The sequence below is a fragment of the Chiloscyllium plagiosum genome, chromosome 14 (genome assembly GCF_004010195.1).
Source record: "Chiloscyllium plagiosum isolate BGI_BamShark_2017 chromosome 14, ASM401019v2, whole genome shotgun sequence".
Classification (NCBI taxonomy): Eukaryota; Metazoa; Chordata; class Chondrichthyes; order Orectolobiformes; family Hemiscylliidae; genus Chiloscyllium; species Chiloscyllium plagiosum.
In genome coordinates this window covers 51,450,361-51,473,880 of record NC_057723.1, presented here as the reverse complement: position 1 = coordinate 51,473,880, position 23,520 = coordinate 51,450,361, and the positions used below count along the sequence as shown (strand labels likewise).

General features: G+C 39.5%; 1 protein-coding gene across 2 annotated transcripts in view; it reads right to left on the bottom strand.

The window, feature by feature from the left end:
• neurl1b (neuralized E3 ubiquitin protein ligase 1B) overlaps nucleotides 1-23,520 on the bottom strand; it is a 476,454-nt gene that overhangs the window by 9,624 nt on the left and 443,310 nt on the right. For both annotated transcript variants that reach the window (XM_043703797.1, XM_043703798.1), the window contains exons 3-4: nucleotides 6,393-7,100; nucleotides 393-518 (exon numbers count right to left, since the gene is read on the bottom strand). In XM_043703797.1, coding sequence (XP_043559732.1) covers nucleotides 393-518; nucleotides 6,393-7,100 — 834 coding nt within the window. The remainder of the gene's footprint in view (nucleotides 1-392; nucleotides 519-6,392; nucleotides 7,101-23,520) is intronic.

Sequence of the window (23,520 nt, the reverse complement as noted above, 5' to 3'; positions counted from 1 at the left end):
GAGCTATGGAACTGTGCTTATTAGAAACTGAATTGAGACCAATCAAAGTTATTTTGAGTAGGACCTTAGAACCGGTGCATAATACGTTTTCTTCCATCTGTCAGGGCTGAAATTGAAACCTGTCTGAGTATGAAATAATATACATGCTCTCTGTTCCCAATGCCACATAATTCATTCAAACAGCTACATCAAAAGTTCTTGTTTCTCAATCACACAGAAAACTTGGCTTAAATGAAACAAAGATGATGAAGAATCACTGGCGATGAAATGTTAATTCCGCTTTCTGCCCACAGATGCTGGCAGACCTGCTGGGTTTCTCCAGCAATTTCTGTTTTTGCTTTAGAAAACTTGGCTTAGTGTTTTCATGCAAACAGTCGAATGTATTTCCTTACCAAGTGATGATTCAGATGCAGATGAGGATCTATTAACGCTGAATGCCATGTCAGAGTCACTGTCATAATGGGAACCACCTGGAGAACCTGAAGGAGATACATCTGCAGGACTGGACTGAGACGTACCTGCAGGGGGAATATTAAAGCCTGTTAACCCCACAAAGCACACTCCATTTCAGTGAACATTATTGTTGCTGTATGCAACATGCACAGAAACATTAGCATGATATAAATTCCAGTGCTAATGCACATAATAAGTGTATATTTTCCTGTTTTGTTACATAATTGTAACATCATTTCATATAGCAGGGGTAAACAGAAATTCATTTTGATCCTAAAGCAATTCAAACTATATTTACTCATTGGTAACACAAACTGAAGGTATGAAACATACACCCTTTCAATTTATCTGTTGTTATTAATAATAAATGTATCAGAAGTAAAGGTTTATTTTGAAAATAGGTGGAAGGTAAATGGTGATAATGACATAGAGTCTGCAGTGGTATATAAACAGTTTGAGTGGCCAAAAACTTGGCAAATGGAATGTAATGTGGGAAAATTTGGGGTTCTGCACTTTGGCAGGAAAAATAGATGAGCTGACTATTATTTAAATGAAGAAAGACTTCAAACAGCTATGAAACAGAGAGATTTGGGAGTCTTCATCCATTGAAACACACTAAACTATCATCCAAGATTAGCAAATAATAGGGGAGGCAAATGCAATGTTGGTCTTTATTTCAAAGAGAGTAGTAAGGGTATGGAATGCTTCGCCTGCAACGGTAGTAAATTTAAGTACATTTAAGTCGTCATTGGACAAGCATATGGATGTAGATGGAATAGTGTAGGTTAGATGGGCTTCAGATTGGTATGACAGGTCAGCGCAACATCGAGGGCCGAAGGACCTGTACTGCGCTGTAATTTTCTATGTTCTATAAATGTAGGGAGGTCTTGTTAAATATAAGGTACTCATCAGATCACAGCAGGAACAGTTTTGGTTCTCTTATCTATGGAAAGATATACTGGCATTGGAGGCTGTCACTAGGCTGACATTAAGTATGGAGGGATTGTCTTATGAAGAGTGATTAAGTAGATTGGGCCTATACTCATTGGAATAAGGAAGAATGAGAAGCAATCTTATACAACATGTAAGATTCTTCAGGGATTTCACAGGGTTAATGCAGAAATGTCATTTCCTCCTGTGGGAGAGTCTGAGGCCAAAGGGCATATTCTAATAATAAGGTGTCACACAGTTAAGATGAGTAGGAATTTCTTCTCCCAGCTGGTGGTGAATCTGCAGAATTTGATATGGCAGAGGAATGTTGAGGTTGGGTAATTAAGTATATTCAAGGATGACATAGACAGACTTTTAAAGGCTTATGGGGAAATGACAGTAGAGTTGAGGATTATCAGATAAGTTGTCATTTATGGCAGCACAGACTTGGGCTGATTGGGTTTTGATTCTGTATCTTATGGACACTAATCCAAGGTCAAATACAGAATGGCCGAATGAAGACTGAGATGCTCTTTACTCTGTCGTAATGAATGTGCCTTGACATTTACCTCAGGGAAGGACCACAATGTATCAGTTAACATCTCTCCTATACCCCCTCAAAACATATTTGTTTTTATCACGAACCAGAAGTGAGGTCTATGATAGCACCAAAAGGCAAACTATATCCCACTTTATTCCTTTTGTTTGTCCCATGTGTATTTGGTTTTAGCATTTACTATTTAATTAACTTGACCAACAGGACTTGCATTGTACAAACTGATTTAATTTTTTTCAACAAAATAACTCTTCAGTTCCACAAAGTCTGGCAATATTGGAGGCCCCCTTATTATGATTACATTAAATTGATGTCCTGTCTCTCTGTTTCCTCATGGGAGGTATTGAGCCTATTTATAAAAACTATTTACAAGAAACATTTGTGGCCTCAAGTGTGGAATCTGTTTAATCTGTCATGAGTATCAGCTATGATTTTATGGTTGCATAACCACTTCTGAATCAGAAGGTTATGAGTTTAAGTTACAGTTCAGTGACTTTAGCATAGAAGTTAGGCTGTAACTCCACTGCAATACTGAAGGAGTACAGCACTATTGGAGTGAGGTATTTTGGATGAGATATTAATCTGAGGTCCCTCGTACCCTCTCGGGTGGACTAGAAAGACCTCATTACACAGTACGGCAGATCTCCTCAGTATCCTGGTCAATATTTGTTCTTCAATAAACACTGAACACATGCATAAAAAAATTGCAGCTTAGATCTTCAATTAATTTTAAAATACAATTCACAAATTGTTGGATTGCAAAACCCTGAGGTTTATAGTTTGACCATGTTTTTTTCTAAGTCTTGTTCAAATAAGATTGATACCTGAAATGACATTGATTAATATTGAAATGCAGTGATTGCTCTTGTGTATAAATCAGATAACTTATTGGACATTCACCACCAAAATATCTTTAGTGATTTGTACTGGATGCTGAGAATTTCTTCAATATCATTTGACTTTACAATAATGGACAAAAAAAGGGTGTGTTCTTCAAGATAATTTACAGCAGAATTTTAAGTTTAAAAGGATTATCTCAATTATCTAAAGCTTGACAAGTTGCCGAATCACTAATTTCCAATGTTCCTCTATTTGTTGAAAGAGCAGATAGGTAAATAAAATGGTCTGCACACAACGCAACAGAAGGCAGAAAACTTCAAGGTGACCAAACTGGTATTTTCAAGAACATGAAGGGAACATGGTTATAGTCAGAGTGGTGAGCAGCTTATAGTTTGAAAAACTGATAATCAAAATAGAGAAATTGTATTTTACATAACTTATTTCATGAATATTATGCTTTATCAAGCAAAGCTCTTGAAGGAAATATTGTAAAAAACATCAAGGAGCAATTATGTACTTTTCTACGGAGAAAAAAACCCAGAATTTGCATGTATTGAGATCAACCTGGATTTAGTTAGTTATCCTGTTCTTGAAACCTCTAGGGATAGAAAATGAAATGTAAGTGGTAATGTAGAGGTAATGTGCTAAAATCATGAAGATAAAAAAAATTCTGTAGAAATACTGTAATAAGAGTAAGAAGATACACAAGGCGGGAGTAGACCCAACAAGAGTTTGTAGCAAAGCACGAAGCTTGTAGTTGAGTGTAAGATAATGACAGAGATTGAATAGGTAGTCTGCCTCAGTGACAATTATTATTCAAAGAGATAGTCATAAAAAGTTATTAGAGTCAACTGTAATTAAATTACGAGGATCTATTGGTTTACATTGAAATATTCTGAGGGAAATTCAGGGTGAGATAGACGCAGCTGATCATAATTTTTCAAAGTTCTTATGAAAAATTGTGTCGGATGACTGAAAGATAACCAAAGCCTGCGAGCTTTACTTCGGTTGTTAGTAAATTAGTTAAGTTCAGCTCAAACTTACTAAAGTTCTCAAAGATAGGTAATGCTTGAATTCCTGTAATGAATAGCAGAGGACACTTAAGAGTAATGAATGTGATCAATGAAGACTGCAAAAACAAAAATCGATTCAGTACAATAAGAAATTTATGGAAAAAAAAATGGCACATTAAATGAGTAAGGAATATGGCTAACAAGATAGAAAGACGATTGAACGGCAGAAAATAAACCTGCTCTAACATTCATTAAGATCAAATTGCTTATTTACCTCAACTCCAATTTCCCTATGTATTCTCATATCCCTTGGGTCTCTTACATTCCAAAAATATCTCAACCACAGTCTTGAATATCCCCAATGAATGAGCATCCAGCAAATCTCCACGGCTGAAATTCCAATAAACCCTTTAAGTGAAGAAATTTCTCCTCATCTCAGTCCTAAATGGTGAGGCCACTTGCTAAAATGTCAGCACCAAGTGCTGAGCAAACCTGAAGAGGAGGACCAAATCAGAGGCACGTGGAGCTGAAATTTCATCCCCTCTGATTCCTGCCAACTGCCTTGGGATCGGAACATGGCAGATAGTGACCCAACATGCTCTTTCAGTGCAAATGGATTTGCTATTTGAACTCCTTCTCCAAATACAAGTTTTCCTTTGGTCGGTATTTTGTCAAGGTGGGTAGGTTTCTGAAAGTTGTGGTAAATGTGTCTGTAAATGTAGGAAGCATGCTGTTGTATCAGGATTCCTTTGACAAGAAAGATTAACAACTTTTGCCAACTTCAACTGTGATAATTAAATGTAGTTATTCAGGTCAGAAGTCACATGACAAGTCCAACAAGTTTATTTGAAATCACAAGCTTTCAGAGCGCTGCTCATTCACCAGGTGAACTTCGCCTGACACAGGAGCAGCTTTCCGAAAGCTTGAGATTTCAAATAAACCTGTTGGACTATAACCTGGTGTCATGTGACTTCTGATCTTGTCCACCCCAATCCATCACCGGCACCTCCACATCGCTGTTATTAACGTATGCTATTATTGTAGGGATTGATCATAGGACTCTCTCATTATTAGATTGATGTAAAAGGTTCAGAAACACTAATTTCTCCAATGAATAAAGTCATCTTCTGCATGTTACAGTTTGGAGAACTAGTTAGGGAACTTTTACATTTACTTTATCATTTGATATTTGTTGAGCCTTTGAAACACTCTTACAATATCCAAATGAATAGAATCAACATACCACATAATCACAGTGCCAATTCTTTCAAATCCTCATGAAATAAAAAAGCCATTTAAAATTCCCTTTGAAAAAAAATTTCCAATCAAACATAGCCAATAGGAAAAATGAACAAACTTTAAATGATTTAATGTCTCCTAACTTTGCTCAAATTAACTAAAGTGAATTTTAAAAAGATTTCGAAGAAAGATCACAAGCTTATCAAACTGTCAATGAAACAAAACCAGCAGTCCGCTTTGCAGCTGTACAAACAGCTGAATCCATTAGGTGAGTTCAGCTAAGCATTGGCAATGATATGCTGTGAGCAACACAGAACAGGAGAGATTCCCTGACCCACACAAAGTATCCCTGGACTACTCTACTCCCAACTTACTTTTCCCTGGCAACACCTGTAATGACCTTGAATTTTCCTCTCCAGCAATAGCTGTATGCAACTGGGCTATTCCTTTGGGCCCCCAGCTTCCACTAGCTTCAAATTCGATGATCAATCACACTTTAATCTTTTGGCATCTCTCCCATTAACTGATTAGGTACCAACCATCAATTATTTTAAAATGAAACAAATGAGCTGCCTGAAGAAACAAGCCTACTAAAGGATATAGGGAATGGGACAAAGCTCATAGGTAACTCATGTGCAGAACAGAAGCAACACAAACCTAAAAAGTCAATTTGTCAGTTCCTTTGCTAGAATATTTGATAATTAATCTAATGATTCAGCAATCCTAATATTAAAACTGTCTGTTCATTCCACTGTTGCACAGACTCAAACTTGCTGCATTTTGTTAATTTCCCAAATGATTTGATGATGCAAGTCACAGCTATTACAATATCTGAGAAAAAAACACTAATACACACAAATTATATACTTTATGAAACAAAATATTTTGGTTTACTTTTTGAAATTTTTATGTAGGATCCAATAAGAGTTGATTAAAGAGCCTTTAAGGACAGTAATTCCAAATAAGGGGTTATTATTCTACGCAACTCATTTCAATATGCCCAGAGTTTGATTAGGAAATACTTAGGGATGTTTCTATTTTCTTATCTTGAAGATATTGATTCATGCAGTAACTGCTCAGGAGGAAGATGTGTATCTGTGGTGTGGTATGTGTATAATCTATTAATCATTGAGCTGAACAGCATTATTTCCTTGTCTGACAATCATGTAAGGGTACATCCAAAAAAGGATCACAGACCAATAAACAGTAGAAGCCCAGGCAAAGTTTCCTATTCTTATCTATTAGGGTTTTCTTGCCTTTTATGGTTTGTAAATTCAACATATGGTTTATTCACCATTTTATAACTGGAATTTAAATAAGCTTGATATGTAAAATGAAGAAGCAAGTACCAGTCTCCTTACCCAGTATCCTGAGCTGATTGACCACTCCATGTAAGCTGAAGAATACCCACAGTGACTGGGTGGTATCCACAAAGACCAGCATCCCTACATTTATTCCGTTAACACGATGATGGAGCTCACCATTTGGCAGAATAGTGAAACTGAAAATATCACCGCTGTTGGGCACTGAAAAACCTCTGTACACCACCCAATACTCCTTACGATCAAGCAGGAAGTCTGGATCCGCTGGGAGCTCATTTGTTCGCAGAGTACTGGGGTCGCATGATGTCACACCAAAGAGCAGAGCACCATAATATGGTAACCCTAAATGCCCCACCTCCACATACAAGGTCTCCCCAATATGTAAAGGTCGGTCAGAGAACACCAGGGTCCTAGTACTCTCCTTCCAGTTTGTGCACGCGCCCATCCTGTCCTGAGAAAGAGTGATGTCAGGCCCTCGTATGTGGTGAAAGTGAAGGTCAGTGTCGAGGAAGGATGGTAGGCCTCGTGAGCGAAGCCTTCTGTTGGTACAACATGGTAAATTGTGATTGTCTGCTGCAAGGCTTTGAACTTCACCTACATTTAGGTTTGTGATTTTTGCCACCACAACACTATTCTCCAGTTCATTATTATTGAAGTTGGCATTGTCATGACTTGTCTGAGGAAGGCAACTATTCAGTCGTGCTGTGTTGAGTCGTGCTGAAGTTATGGTTTCTGCAAACATACTCTCTGTAATAGAAATAGAGGGAAAACATTACTGCTGTTACATCTTTGGTGAGAAAACATACCTTACAACAAATATTATAATACCAGACTTGCGTGATACTCATAAATATTAAGAAATGGTGAATTTGACCAGAATTCACTAACTCTAATCACAATTACTAATTAATACATAGGTATTGTAACTGTGTGAACCTGTTTTTCTATATTTCATTCTGTCTGATTACTTTCCTGTTTCCTCTCAAATTGAAATTAATTTAGAACTATGTTCGTCAATACTTCGGTATCATTAGCTCAGAATCTATTCACTCAACGGAAAATGTTGTTAACTTTTTTTTCCTGTTTTGATGGTATTTTTCCAAATTGAAATTTCTCTTCCCTGTTTTAAAATCAATATGTAGGACTTGAAACAGCTGGAAGCCTATACAAATCTGCAGAACAACAACCGGGCACTGTGTTGTTGCCTTTTGTACACCTGCTTGCCCTCACACAGTTATATTGTTTGTTAATCAAGGTGAACAATGAAATGGGAAATCAAGGAGTTTGTGCTGTGCATTTTTCGGAAACCAAACATAATACACAGCTCCTTCAACTGATCCTCCCATCTCACAATATTGAAAGCAAACCACCAACGTTCATCTGAAGGAAACTTCCAATTATTACATGAGATTGCTGCAAAGCTTTCTACAGCAATTGCGTAGAAGCTGAGAGTACTTTACATTGTATGTCTTGCCCACTGAGAATTGGATAAAAGTGCATTAATTCATGACCTTCAATAACTGACACATAAGAATCTATCAAGCTAATTTATAATCAAATTCAGAGGTTAAAGTCGATATTCATATCATATTAGAACCACATAGAGTCAGAGAGTCATAGAGCACGGAAACAGACTCGTCGGTCCAACTCATCCATGCTGACCAAATTGTCCAAACTAAACGACACTCTTCTGTGTGTGTTTGGTCCATATCCCTCTAAACCTTTCCTAGTCATGTCTTTTACACGTTATAACTGTACCACTTCCTCTGGCAGTTCATTCCACATATGAACTACGTTCTGTGTGAAAAGGTTGTCCTCCTTGGGTCCCTTTTAAACCTTTCTCCTCTCACCTTAAAATTATGCCCTCTAGTTTTGAACTCCCCAAGCCCAGGGAAATGATCTTTGCTATTCACCTCACCTATGCCCCTCATGATTTTATACACCTGTATAAGGTCACCCCTCAACCTCCTACGCTCCAGTGAAAGAAGTCCTAGTTTACCCAGCCTCTCTTTATAACTCAAAGCCTCCAGTCCAAGCAACAGCCTGGCAAATCTTTTCTGTGCCCTCTCAAATTTAATAATATCCTTCCTATAAAACGCGAGTAGTCCTGTTTGGTAGCTTCAACAGGTTGTACACATTTTTAGGTATGCCTGGTGCTGCATTCAAGATTAAGGAGAAAGCGACAAATATGAAGGAGTACAGGCTGGGTTCAAAACTTCAATAGGACATAAGACATGGATAATACTTGGCACTGTTTTCATTAGAGGTGGATGGAGAAAACTGCATGATTTATGTACCATCAATGTTATTGGAAGTATGTTGTTCAGCGACATACTGAAAATCAGCCTGTGATAAACTCTGTTTTTACATGTAGGAGCTTTACTAGCAAGTGACACTAAAACAGATCATTAACTTAAACAGAAACTTGGCCCTACAATTATTCCAATGATTCTGTGAGGATCCTTGAGCAAAACGTTATTCCTATATCCTTGATTATTAAGGTTTTTCTTTGATTAGTGCTGCAGCCACGTTACTGAGTTACCAGCACCAATAGTCAATTGTAGGGTGGTGTTCTTGAAAGGTTACTTAAGAACTGTAATTGAACTAAGAGTTTTTATGAGGAAACAGTCATTGGTTTCACCATTACCATAATTTTACTTGTCCATGAAAGCTGACTTGACAGGTGTGAGTGGACTACAAAATCATGGTGTTTTTGGAGCTCTGTACTGACTAAAATGTTGAAGTTTTGTTGCAGCAACCATACAGAATATATGTTTGTTCTTAGAATTGAAATTTGCGGCCCCAGTTGAGCTTCATCAACCCAAATGAAGTTGCATTGAGGAAGCTGCCTAAGGAGCACACTACTTCATTGGTAGACTTTCAGTCACTTAGTATACAAGGGTCATCACAGTTCTTCATCTACTGAGTGATTCAGAGTGAAATGCTATTTATGGCATTCTAGCAGGCACTAAATCCATGGGGATTAAGCTCAACCCCTCATCCGTTTTTGTTAACTAGAAACATCAGGTGCGAAATTTGATAGGTCCTGAAAACAGATGGGGAGATCATGATGCACAAACCTATGCTCGTTCAAAATGATGCAGGCAACATGCCAACTACATATTGCCTGCTGTGAGCCGACAATACTAGCAAGACTGTGCAGATTTGCCTGCCTCAACAGGCCCCAAAATTCCGACAGGTTAATATGAATTAAGGCTAGCCAGCAGCAGTTCATGCCTGAACCTCTTAAAGGGGGATGTATTGTGACTGGACCAGGTGCTGGGAGGTGTTGTACAACTGCTTCTGACTTAACACAACGCAGGACAGAATAAGTCCAAGGTTTTCAGAATGGTGAAGGGAAAGAGAGATCCTGTATCCATATGGATAAAGAAAACTATGCAGACACACAAACAGAAGGTAGCAGGAGCAAATAGCCATGCTAGGAGTCCAATCCTGAGGATCTCAAAGCTGAAATGCAAAAAGTTTAGATTAGATTAGGTTCCCTACAGTGTGGAAACAGGCCCTTCAGCCCAACAAGTCCTCACTGACCCTCCGAAGAGTAACCCACCCAGACCCATTTCCCTCTGATTGATGCACCTAACACTATGAGCAAGTTAGCATGGCCAATTCACCTGACCTGCGTATCTTTTGACAGTGGAAGGAAACACAAGCACCCGGAGTAAACCCACGCAGATACAGGGAGAATGTGAAAACTGCACACAGACAGTCATCCGAGGCTGGAACCGAACCTGGGTCCCTGGCGCAGTGAGGCAGCAGTGCTAACCACTGAGCCACCGTGCTGCCCCAATGAGCTTAGCCAGGTTCAATGAGCTCAGACAGGTTGTCAAGGTCCATAGGACCATACGACTATAAGACATAGGAGCAGAAATTAGGCCATTTGGTCTGCTCCACCATTCAATCATGGCTTATCATGAGATAAGTTTCTAAACCATATTGTTCTGCTTTCTCCCCTTAACCCTTAATCCCCTCGATATATCATATCGAAGAACATATCTATCTCAGTCTTAAACATACTCAATGACCTTGCCTCCACAGCCTTCTGTGGCAATGAACTCCATAGGTTCACCACTCTCTGGCTGAAGAGGTTTCTTCCTATCTCCATTCTAAAAGGTCTTCCCTCTACTCTAAGGCTGTGCCCTCGGGTCCTAGTCTCTCCTACCAATGGAAACATCTTCAATGTTTAAATTACATTCCCCCTCATCATTATAAACTCCATCAAGTATTGACATTTCTCATATGTTAAGCTTTTCATTCCTGGGACCATTTTCAGGAACCTCCTCTGAGCCTGCTCCAGGGTCAGTACATCCTTCCTGAGATATGGGGCCCAAAACTGTGCACAATGCTCCAAATGTGATCTGACCAGAGCCTTATAGAGTCTCAGATGTACATCCCTGCTTTTATATTCAATTCCTCTCAAAATAAATGCCTTCATTGGATTTGCCTTCCTAACTACTGACTCAACACCTGCAAGTTTACCTTGAGAGAATCCTGGACTAGAACTCACAAGACTCTTTGCACTTCAGACTTCTGAATTTTCTCCCTATTTAGAAAATAGTCCATGCTTCTACGCTTCCTACCAAAGTGCATGACCTCACACAATTTCCCATGTTGTACTCCATCTGTCACCTCTACTAACCTGTCCACATCCTTAAGCAGCTTCCTGCATCCTCAGTGCTACCTGTCCCTCTGCCTACCTTTATCATCTGAAAACCTAGCCAGAATGCCCTCAGTTCCTTCATCGAGATCATTAATCTATAATGTGAAAAGTTATGGTCCCAACACTGAGCCTTGTGGAAGATCACTTGTCACCGGCTGCCATTCTGAGAAGGAGCCTTTTATGCCCATGTCTGCTTTCTGCCAGGCAGCCAAGCTTCTATCCATGCTAGCACCTTGCCTCCAACACCACAGACCCTTATGTTGCTCAGTAGGCTTCTGTGTGGCATCTTGTCAAAGCTTTCTTGAAGTCCGCATAGCTAAAATCCATTGGCTCTCCTTGGTCTAAATTGCTCATTACTTCCTTTCAAAATTCTAGCAGATTTGTTGATGAAACGATGCTGACTTTGCCCTCTTTTACCACACTTCATGTATTCAGAACAATGGATTCCAGGTTCTTATTTACATTTGAGATTAGGCTAATCAGTCTGTAATTTTTCATCTTTTGCCTTACTCACTTTTTAAATGGGGTGTCACGTTAGTGATTTTCCAATCCTCTGGCACCCTACCTGACTCTAGTGATTTTTGAAAGATAGCACTAACGCCTCCTTCAGCTATCTCCCTGCAAACTCTGGGGTGTAGTCCATCTGGTCCAGGTGATTTATCCACTTTCAGGCCATTCAGTTTTTCTGGCAACTTCTCGGTGATGGCTACCATGCTCAGTTCTGGTCCCTCACTTGCTTGAATCTTTGGGAAATTACTCATGTCTACCACCGTGAAGACTGACATGATGTAATTATTTAGATCCTCAGCAATTTCCTTGTTTCCCATGACTATCTCTCCAGCATCATTTTCCACCACCCAATGTCTACTTTTGCCTCTCTTTTGCCCTTTATATATCTAAAGAAACTCTTACAGTCTGCCTATATATTACTGGCTAACTTACCCTCATATTTAATCTTCTCCCTTCTTATTTCTGTTTTGTTGCCTTCTGTTGGTCTTAGTAAGCTTCCCAATTCTCTGGTTTCTCACTGCCCTTCGCCACATTATATGCTTTTTCTTTTGCTTTTGTGCTGTCCCTGACTTCCCTAGTCAGCCATGGTTGCCTCATCTTCCTCGTACTACGCTTCTTTTTTCTTGGGATGAATCTCTGTTGTGTCTCCTGAATTACTCCCAGAAACTCCTGCCATTGCTGTTCCACTGTCTTTCCTGCTAGGCTCCTCTCCCAGTCAATTCTACCCAACTCCTCCCTCATGCCTCTGTAGTTGTCTTTATTCAACTGTAATACCGTTACCTCTGACTCTATTTTCTTCCTCTCAAATTGCAGATTAAATTCAATCATATTATGATCACTGCTCCTTAATGGTTCCTTCACCTTAGCTCCCTTATCAAGTCTGCCTCATTGCACAACATTAAATCTTGTATTGTCTGTTCCCTAGTGGGCTCCACCACAAACTGCTCCAAAAAGCCATCTCATAGACATTCCACAAATTCCTTTTCTTGCAATCCAATACCAACCTGATTTTTCTAGTCCACCTGCATATTGAAATCCCCCATGATCACTGTAACTTTGCCTTTCCTACTCATCTTTTCTATCTCCTGGTGTATTTTGCACCCCAGCTCCTCCCTCCTGTTTGGAGGCCTGTACATAACTCCAACTAATTATTTTTACCTTTGCGGTTCCTCAAGTCTACCCATACAGATTCTACACTATCTGACCCTAATTTGTTTCTTACTATTGATTTAATTTCATTTCTTACTAATAAGACAGTCACATCCCCTCTGCCCACCTGCCTATCTTTTCAATAGGATGTATATCCCTGAATATTCAGCTCCTAGTCTTGATCCTCTTGCAGCCATGTCTCTGTGATGCCCACCACATCATACCTGCCAATTTCAATCTACGCCACAAGGTCATTCGCCTTATTCCTTCTACTGCATGCATTCAGATATAACACCTTCAGGCCTGTACTAACCGTTGCTTTTCTCATTGTCATTCATTTATCCAGCATGCTTGAAGTTTGATTGTTAACCCTTTCCCATACACTCTGTCCTATATGTTTCTGTGCTTGAGATTTTAATAACCTCTCCTGAGTTCTGCACTCTTATCACCTCCTTTAATTTGGGTTTTCAAATTTCCCCTGGAACTGAACCCTTCCCCATCCCCCCATTTACTTTAAAGCCCTGTCTACAGCCCAAGTTATGTGATTTGCTAGGACTCTGGTCCTAGCATGGTTCAGATGAAGACTGTCTCATTGGAACAGGTCCCTTCTTCCCCAGTACTGGTGTCAATCCAGAGATTATTACCTTTTTGGTTTTGTTTTTAAATTTAGTTCCTAGCTGTCCGTACTCCCTTAGCAGAACCTCTGCCCTAGTTTTGTCTGTCATTGGTACCTACGTGGACCACGACTACTGGATGTTTAGACTTCCACTCCAAGTTCCTCTGCACCCAGATGAGATATCCTGAACCCGAGCACCAGGCAGGCATCTCGACCTTCGGGACTCTTGACCCTGGACACAGAGAACAGTGTCTATGCCTCTAACTATCCTATCCCCGATTACAACAAAGGGGGTTATATAAAGCCAGAGTATACAGACTGAATGTTTGCTCCAGAATTGGGAGTGAAAAGTTGGGAACAGTTCTAGTTGCTAACCTGACTTGGCAGGAGTGGCAGGAGGTGCACAAGATTGAGTTGGGCCTGTCACACCTCCAGAAAGAATGCAGAGATAGACACAGGGGCTACATAAAAGACCCAATCCATCTGCAATAAAAACAACAGGAAACAGTCCTGTAAGGCCCTATTCTTATTATTGCCCTCTCCTTGTCCCATCCATGCCGTCTCATACTCCCCTAACCGCCTCACATGATGATGTATAATACCTATGCCAACTTAGGTCTAATAGATGTCAACTCATAACATCTACCTTTAACACCTAAACTCATAACACTTTGCCCTTATACCTACTGTGCCAAATCCTCCAGTACCTAACATGGGCAGACTTCAGGAGACATGCTGAGGTGAAATAAAGTCCTAAGCATCTATCAATGACATCACTGTTTATAAAAAAAAATCTCCTTGATAAACCCTACTCAATAACATTTAACTTCCTTCAATATTTAATTCCATATGAAAAAAAAATTGTTTCATAGCCACACATCATGAACTCTATAATCACTCGGGGCTGTCAATCGAATTGTGAACTTACAGCTCTCCGTGGAATTAGTCATGTAGCACCAATTAGATGATGGGGAGGCAGTGGCCTAATAGTTTTATGACTGGACTGTTAATCCAGAGACCCAGGTCATGTTTTGGGGACCTGGGTTCAAATCCCACTATTACAGATGGTGGGATTTGAATTCAAAAGAAGTCTGGAATTAACAGTCTAATGATGACCATGAAGCTATTGTTGATGGTCAGGAGAAACCCATCTGGGTCAATAATATCTTTTTGGAAAGGAAACTGCCATCCTTACCTGGTCTGGTTTACATGTGAGTCCAGACCCACAGCAATGTGGTTGACTGTTACCTGCCCTCTGGACAATAAATACTGGCCCAGCGAGGGACGCCTACATCCAGTGAATGAATTTAAAAAACTATATTGATAGCCCTCGTATTATTTCAACAACCATTCACTGAAATTATAAGCAATAGGCTGGTGCCTTTCTCCAATTTAAAGAGCTTGGGGATTTAAACAGCTTGGCAGCTTACAGCTCCAGTGAGTTTATCCCATTTTTACACACATTCGTGCCTACCTTTAACAATCTCAAAGACCACCTGAGGTCTGCTGAAGGACAAATGACCTCAGGAGGCCTAAGAGACCTACACCCTCACCTCACAGAAAGGAAATCCAACCCCCCAAATGCCTCTGGCAACTTTAGATGTTTTGCTCAAATGCCTAAAGCTCCTTCGCTATGGTTTCACATCTCACTACTGAAGAATTCACCTGTTTTGACACGTTCAGCTCTACATCTGTGGCTCACAGAGGCAAACTACAACTTGGCCTCGCTTGCACCCCCAGCAAAAATGGTGTGTGCTGAGTTTGTGATATACGAGAGAGTTATGAGTTATTGGATAAAACCAGGAAAATGGAGCTCAGACCATCACCAGATCAGCCATGATCTTACTGAATGGTGAAGCAGACTTCAAAGGCCAAATAGCCTACTCTTAGATCCTACATTCCTATGAATCAGGGGTCCAATATCATTTTGGCTAAGTCAGAGGCCCTTTCAACTTCCATGAAAATCCAGCCATATCTCTTTAAATGTTATACAGAACCAACGACACCGGACTCAGCCACTGTGAAGTTAACCAGCCCACAACTTTGAATAATTTCTATCAATCAGATTTGAAGCTGACAGTCATATGCTCCATTACATCCTCGCATAATTAGCATTGCTGCCAGTCACATACCCACTGTTTGTACACATTGCTAGTTATTCAACAATGACAGCCAACTCATCCAAATAGATTCACTTGCATACTTCTTTCTTTCCCACAGGGCAGGGTTGCACATGGCTGGAAGCAGGGGGAGCAAACAGAAGAGTTAGGCATGCCTTCAGCTGCTGATGCATAAAGAAATAAATGATGTCCACTCCTGAGGCATCTAGTGTGGAGAGTAGGAAGAGCACAGATGCTATAATTGACCCAATCCTTATATTCAATTTTCCATTCCACATTATCCCTCCCCTTTATTCCACAAAAACTTAGAATTTTCAAGCTGCAGATGGTGAAGTCATGATCTTCTCAGTCTACACACTTCCCCACATCACAAGAATGTCTAAGAAGGGCAATCAGATACAGCAGTGCAGGAACACTAAGCATTCGCTCATGGGATGGGTCAGTAACAATTGCATATCCCTAGATACCCTTCAGAAGATGGTGGTGAGTTTCATTCTTGAACTGTTACAGTCCCTGAGCTGTAAGGAGACATACCATGTCATTGGGGAGAGAAATTCAAGGATCTTGACTCAGTAATAATGAAGGAACAGCAATATATTTCCAAGTCAGGATGTTGAGTAGTTTGAAGGAAAATTTGCAGATGGTGATGTTCCCATGTATCTGCTACCGTTGACCTTCCAGATGTAAGTGCTTGTGGGTTTGGAAAGAACTTTGGTGAATTTCTGCACCAGTCAAGGAGGGATGGTGTCAAACATTTTCTGTGCTGATGGAGTTGCACTCATCCAGGCAAGTGGGGAATATTCCATTAAACTCCTGACTTATGACTTGTAGATGGTGGACAAGCTTTGAGGAGTCAAGGTGAGTTATTCACTGTAGTATTCCTAGCCTTTGACCTGCTCTTGAAGCCACTGCATTTATATGGCTGGTCCAATTCAGTTTCTTGTCAATGGTAACCTCAAATCTTGGTAGTGGAGGATTCAGTGATAGTAACACCATTGAATATCAAAGGGCAATTGTTAGATTATCTCTTATATGGTCACACTCTGGCATTTGTGTAGTCAAATGTTATTCCAATTATTCAGCCGAAACTTGGATGTTGTCCAGATCTTACTGTATTTGGACATGGACTGTTTTGGTAGCTGGGGAGTCGCAAATTACCCTGAACATTGTACAATCATTGGCGAACGTCACCACTTCTGACCTTATGATGGAGGGAAGGTCAGTGGCATCCTGCACAGATGTCCTGGATTTGAGAGGATTGACTTCCAAGAACTGCAAACTGCATCCATCCAAGCTAGATATTACTTGTCCTGTAAGCTGTATCCTGCAGTTTCCTGTGCTGACAAATAAGGGAGGCATCATAGTGCTCTGCTAAACATACTAGCACCACAATTACCTCTTATGGAGCATGGTGTGTGACTGCAACTTGGTTTAAATATTTGGGATTTGTTTACAGTAAACTCCATTCGCTGTGATCGAACATTGTGATCAGGTTTGGTCAATTCATTGGCTGACTGCCATAAAAGTTTTTGGAAGAATGAGCACAGTTCAGGATAAAAGCCAAAAGCTCAAAGGATTTTACGAAGCAACTACTGCATTCGGACTGGGGTGATAATTGTTTCAAGTCAAACTTATAGAGGTAGAGTTAGAATTAAAGTTAGATGTGTTTTGGTTTATTTTTGTTTTGTTTAATTTATTTATTTATTGTCATGTGTATTTTGTTACAGCATCATCTTAAAACACAGAAAAGTAAACCAAAACGTTGAATATAAAGGCAAAAAAAAAGAAATAAAGAGAACGTGTTCAACTTTACAAATGTTCTTGTGAGGTGCTCCACTGTCGGCCATGGGCCTGGTGACTAAACATGAGTCTCCTTCACCATGCCATCTCGTTTGCATCGATGCCCTCATCACTATGAGTCCTCGTTGGCCCTTGCCAATGCTGACGCCACTGATACCGCACTTGCCCAAACTCGACTCTGCTGCCATTAGTCCACTTTGGGTGCAACTTGCTGATGTAGCCACTGCCGTGCTGCTGTATCCCTCATACTAAGCCCAAACTCACCTCTTCTGCCACCTCCATGAATCTGCGCTGGACACAAGCACCACTGGGAACCCAAACCCGTCCCTGCTGCAGCAGCCCTGAGTCAGCATTAAGATCGCCTTATCAGTACAGAAGCTGCCGGGAAACCAGACACGCCAAGCTGCCAACACGAGTCCACGCTAGACTCAGTCAAATCTGTGCTGGGATAACTCACCATGACCAAGCTCTTCATTTTATTAGAGACCAAACTCCCACCTCCCTCAACACTCTGGGATAGAGAATTACAAAAACACAATTGCTTCTATGAAGAAATTTCTCCTTACCGCAGTCCTAAATGATTGTCCTTTTTATGGCGAGACTAGTCATTAATATAGCTCAGCCCCGTTTGTGTTCATGACATCATACCAGTCAAAGCCTGCTAATCTGAAAATGAGTCTCCTATTCCTATTGTTTCCTATCCTTTAATCATGTCTCTGCCCATTGTCATACATAATCCCCAACACCAAGAGCTCTTATGTCACACACCAAACTTATCGAATGTCTTTTACAAATCTATACATGCTACATCCACTAGTTCCCATACCTGTTTCTTTCAACCTCAAATAGATCTGTGAAATATAATTTCCCTTCTTATTAATTCATGTTGAATCTGCCTAATCATATCATTGTTTTAGTCTGCTATTATCACTTCCTTACTAAAATATTGCAGTAGTTTACAGATGATTGTTTTCAGACTGTGATTTCCCTTTTTTGTTTTTCCTATTTTCTACAATAGTGGAGTTATATTTACTCCCTTTCAATCCACTGGGACCGTTCCAGAATTCAATAAATATTGGAAACTCATAACCAGCAATCCTCATGAAATTGCATGCTCACTCCGCCTCTTCTCTGCGAAAATGCATTTAGCTCAAAGAAAGTGTCAGCATTCTTCCTTACACAACTATGAAAGGCAAACTGCAACATTTTCCAAATCTACCCATCTCTAAACAGGACAGAGCTGGGTGCATAAAAGTACATCATTATGATCATCTTCACAACTATTCATAATGGGGTCCTCTCCCTGTTTACAAATTGCAGTGTGGTTGTAATAGGTGACAGATTTCAGTCAGGACATCCTTGCTGAAGCAAGTATGTTGCCCCTCTTATTCCATGCTGAGACCTGGGTGCAGGAAGTATTTCCTGAACATTCCTCCTGATGAGAGCCCTTCTCATCAAAAACCACCAAACACCTGATGACTCATAATATCAATCAGAAGAGACCAGCCAGCACTAATATGAAACTGGCTGGGTGATCCTTTTAAATAGCATTAGAATTGAATTCCTCTGCTGCTGAATACATGGTCAGCCAAACATTATTAACAGACAAAGTAAAAATCAAAAGAACTGCAGATGCTGGGAGTCAGAAACAAAAGCAGAAATTGTTGAATAAGTTCAGCAGGTCTATCAGCAACTAGGGAGAGAAATCAGAGTTAAGGGTCCAGTGATTTTTCCTCAGAATGCTGAGACCTGAAATGTTAACTCTGATTTCTCTCCACAGATGCTGTCAGACATGGGGAAATTTTCCAGCAATTTCTCTTTTAGCTATTAAGAGACAACATCAGCTTAAGTCTTGAGTTTCAAAGTGACAGCATTTCTCTTCAAACTGTGCACAATATCACAATCTATCAACTCCGCATTCTTGTAGCAGGTATTTACTATGTGCTTGAGACTTGTATCGATACGGTCATGTAGGCCTCTAGATTTCAAATGGCATTAAAATGCACTTCTACATGAGTCCTCTGCCAAAGGCAGGTACTACCCATGGTGCTAGGACCTCCAACATGAGAAATGAAAGCAGCCCAACACTAATTTCACTCCTACTGAAATGAAGATTGACTCCATGCTTTTGGTAGCAATTTGATCTGAACTGGGAGTCTAGCCAAAGCAGCCAAGTAGGTCCTCAGGGGGTCTGAGTTACTGTGGCAACATACATTTCAACATGCATGTTGCAGCTTGGACAATGTTGGTAGAAGCTCTGATTTCTTTATATTACATGATTGATCAGGAATCTCTCCCACTCTTACTGCCTACCAAAAGTGTGCATTGAAAGGATTTACAATTGATAGTCAAGTTATTTAGTTACATTATGAACACACCATTCTCATCACTCAGTCTTGGATTGGGACTTGAATCTGCAGCTCTGGATCTGAGGCAGGGACACTACTGACTACACTATGGGTACCCATCCTTATTACACTTCTGAGCTGATGGTGTCTGAAAGTTACTACTCCTCAATTTACTAAATCATCAGTGCTGTGCTTGAAACTTTAATTTTAATTTCTTACTTATTTCTCTGATTATGTTTTATAAAACATGGATAGTCATAGATGCATTCAGCTGCTGGTGGAAAGCCCCTTCCATTAACACACAGAATCAAAGAGTCACATATGCCATAGCCAATTATCATTCTAATTTGTCCCCAAGGAGATTATGTGCTGATGTCCGGATGTGCAAATACATTGGGAATGATGTGCTATTTTAATTCCAGATGTTTCCTCCACATCATGAGGTGGGAAAAGGGAGGACTTTTTCCTGTATTCCTTAACTGCAGTGTTTTTCCTCTTGTTTTGAACAGTGCAAAATATTTCAAGGTCATATGGATTTATCAAGAGATATTTTTTGCATTAAATAAGGCATCCACCCCTTGCCAAATCTTTCAACCTGTATTGTGGCAGATAACTTCATTGAAGAATTAAGAAGCACATTGTGTTAACAGATAAAGTCTTTACAATATTTGTGTTGTTATCTATAATACTACCAGACACCATCTAACACTGCATTTTTAAATGATTTGAAAAAGATTTATAAAGTTATTCAAACATAGGACTTCTGACATTTCGGCAGAGACAGGCAGTACTTGCTTATTTCAACTTTAGGTCCTGTTTTTCACATGGCAATGGACAGTGAATGGAGTGGAATGTGAGAAGTAGTGAGTGGTTTTTGTTAGATCCAAGACTCAGCAGCTTCAGAATTTAATCACTGATCAGGCCTGAATGTATTCTGTCGGGGAATTTGTCAGGTCAAGAATACTGTGATTAAGGCACAAAGGTTACAGGCTGTTTTAATCACACTTTGAGTCCAAATGCCCTAATGATGGTGCAGAGTGGTGGCAGAGAAAGAAAGAAAAAAACGCGGATACCATACTCCACATCTTTGGGATTTCCTTTCTCATGTGCCCAAGATCTGTAGGTTGAGAATCAGCTTGTTAAGTCACAAAGATTCACAGCAGAAGTCTGCAACTGTGAGTTGGCGACATCCTCAATTTGAAGAATTGCCTAGAACAGTGACAGGTTGTAGTAGCCAATTAAACATGTATCTTTCCTAATGCATTTTACCTTTACTTTTTCTCCTATTAATTATGTTACGTAAGTGTGTTACCTACTGTGTCTAATATTCACACAGCAAATACAGGTAATAAGTGGAATTTAATCGCTATTTAAATTATACACTTGAAACTAAGAGTAATTTTTCTAAAACTAGCTCTTCTTGAAATATTCTTGGAAGAATGGTGTTTCATAAAGTCATCACCACCAGGATGTTCCAAAATGTTAAATATCCCCTAGTTTTCAGGCATACTATTCATATGATTGTAACTATTGCAAACTACTTTTGGAACTTAAATACTGAAATCATTCAATTTATAGATTACGACATGTACATAGGTTTAAGAGGAAATCTAAGATGAACTGTAAAATGGCTGGTGTGGGGTGAGCACTGAGCTCAGTCTCAATTTTGATGCCTATATCTATTAATGCTCCAACTGCAAGTGAGAAGGTAAAATAAAAAAAAGATTTTTGGGTAAAGGGAAACAAGCCACAACAGTTAAACTGTTGTAATACATTATCTTCCACATCTTTCATAACTACTGCAAAATAATTACCACCTAGTTTGTTGTTAGCTAACAAAGTATATTATCACACAACAATTATACAGGTGATATCCTTTGTTATGATTACATTTAAATATGTTTTACTTTCAGCGATCAATCTTTTGGTAAATGACGAACGTGGATCAATATTTTGGGAAAAGCTTCATTCTCTTGACGTAATCCTTCCTTATAAATTAAATTAAATTCGGATTCAGTTTAGCACAAAGAGTGCCTTCATTGTTTTACAGCCATCAGCAATAGTCCCAGTTGCTGCTCTTTTTTGGCAGGCTCAAACTCTTCCATGACTATACCATACACATCATCCATTAAGCAATTTTTCTGGGGAAGGACAGATACATTTGGGTACAGATTTCAGCAGAGGCATTGAGGCATAATGAAATATGCTATCTGTCTAACATCCTAGGTGTGGTAGTAAATCACAACTTATTCCAGATAAATGTCATTAGCTAGCTTACAAATACGGACAATACTTTAAAGTCGCCTCCAATCACCAATATAAACAAGGTCAATTAAGTACAAGGGCACAGTAATTGGGAAGCAAAGTCAGTTGACTTGCTACAGATTGAAGTTAATGTAGAGTAAATTCAAAGTGGCAAGGAGACATGCCAACCATAAGGTTCTTGTGATACAGTGTAATGTTCCTACTTCTGGGCCAGAAAGTCTGTCTTCAGGTCCCAGCTGCTCCAGAGGTGTGTCAGAACATGTCCAAACTGGTTGACGAGAAATATCATTAAGAGTTCACCTATTTACTAATCTGTTTGTAGTTCACAGGAAATGTCAGCTTTGGACACTGGCATCAAAGATATTAGTAGAAACTTCTTGTTGCTTGGGACTGAAGCAATGATACCTCAATATGTGTTGCTAGCAACTGTAACATTGAAGAGTTGCTATGGAGCTGTCCAGTCCTGTTAAAGCATGGAAAAGACCCCAGTTCCTGAGTTCCCATCAGAGAGTCTGAAAGTCGAAACTTCTCTGTTTGCTAGTTCAAAAGGGAGTAAGATCCTACTCAAATTTCTGTGCCAGTGGGAATAACTTATATGACAAAATTTTATTTCTCTAGACTTCCCTTCCTTCAAAATACATTATTGGGACAGAATTCAAGTAATGCTGCTGTATATCTCCTTGTGTTTATTTGATAAGGAATGATTGGCAATTGGTGACAGGAGTGGGGGATTTCTGCTGGTGATAAGTTACAATTTGATTTAGCTAAAGTCCTTCCATTTAAAATATATGATTTTATGTCACTTTTATTAACACGGTGCAGACCAAATTGTATGCAAATAAGCTGGTAGACAACAACTTTGTGCTCCCACCATAGCTTAAAACAAAATTAACATTTATGTACTGTGCTCAGTGCAAACATCCTGATTCTTTACTCAAACTTTCATAAAAAGACAATAAAAAAGTTCATAATGTACAGAAATTTTAGTTACTATCCCCCACAATTGATATCCTTAATATTATGAACACAACATTTCTGAAAAAAAATGCAAATTAAAGAGATATGAAATTTGACATACAGTAGGGATATAAATCAGGGAATAAAGATTGTTTTTTTCCTCAAGTACTTGCATATCATTCAAAAAACAAAGAACAGAGGATGCTGGAAATCCTGACACCCTCTCTCAACACTCCATCACAACCAAAACAGAAATTCCTGGAGAAATCAGCAACTCTGGCAACCTCTGTGGAGAGAAAACTGGAGTCAATGTTTCTGATCAGATCTGGAGAAAGGTCACTGGACCCAAAACATTGACTCTGCTTTCTCTCCAAAGAGGCTGCCAGATGTGCTGATTTTTGTCATTGTATATGGTTAATGATTTTTGCTTGTTAGAAAATGTACAGCATTTTAGAAAAAAATTATGTCGACATTCTACTGTTTAAATTGAAGTGTGTTTTAGGAGTATATTTTTGTGGCTGCTTTATCAGCAAGTAGAAGGTTACTTCATGCACTGATGAAATTGGTATAGAAGACATTCATTACATCTTAAGAAATGAATTTGACCTCACATTAACCTTTGTTTTCTCCTTATGTGCTGGTAGGATTGGAATTTAATCTTAATGAGTGTAACAACTAAAAAGATAAGCAGGCACAGAAAGAAGAATTATTATCCCACTAATCA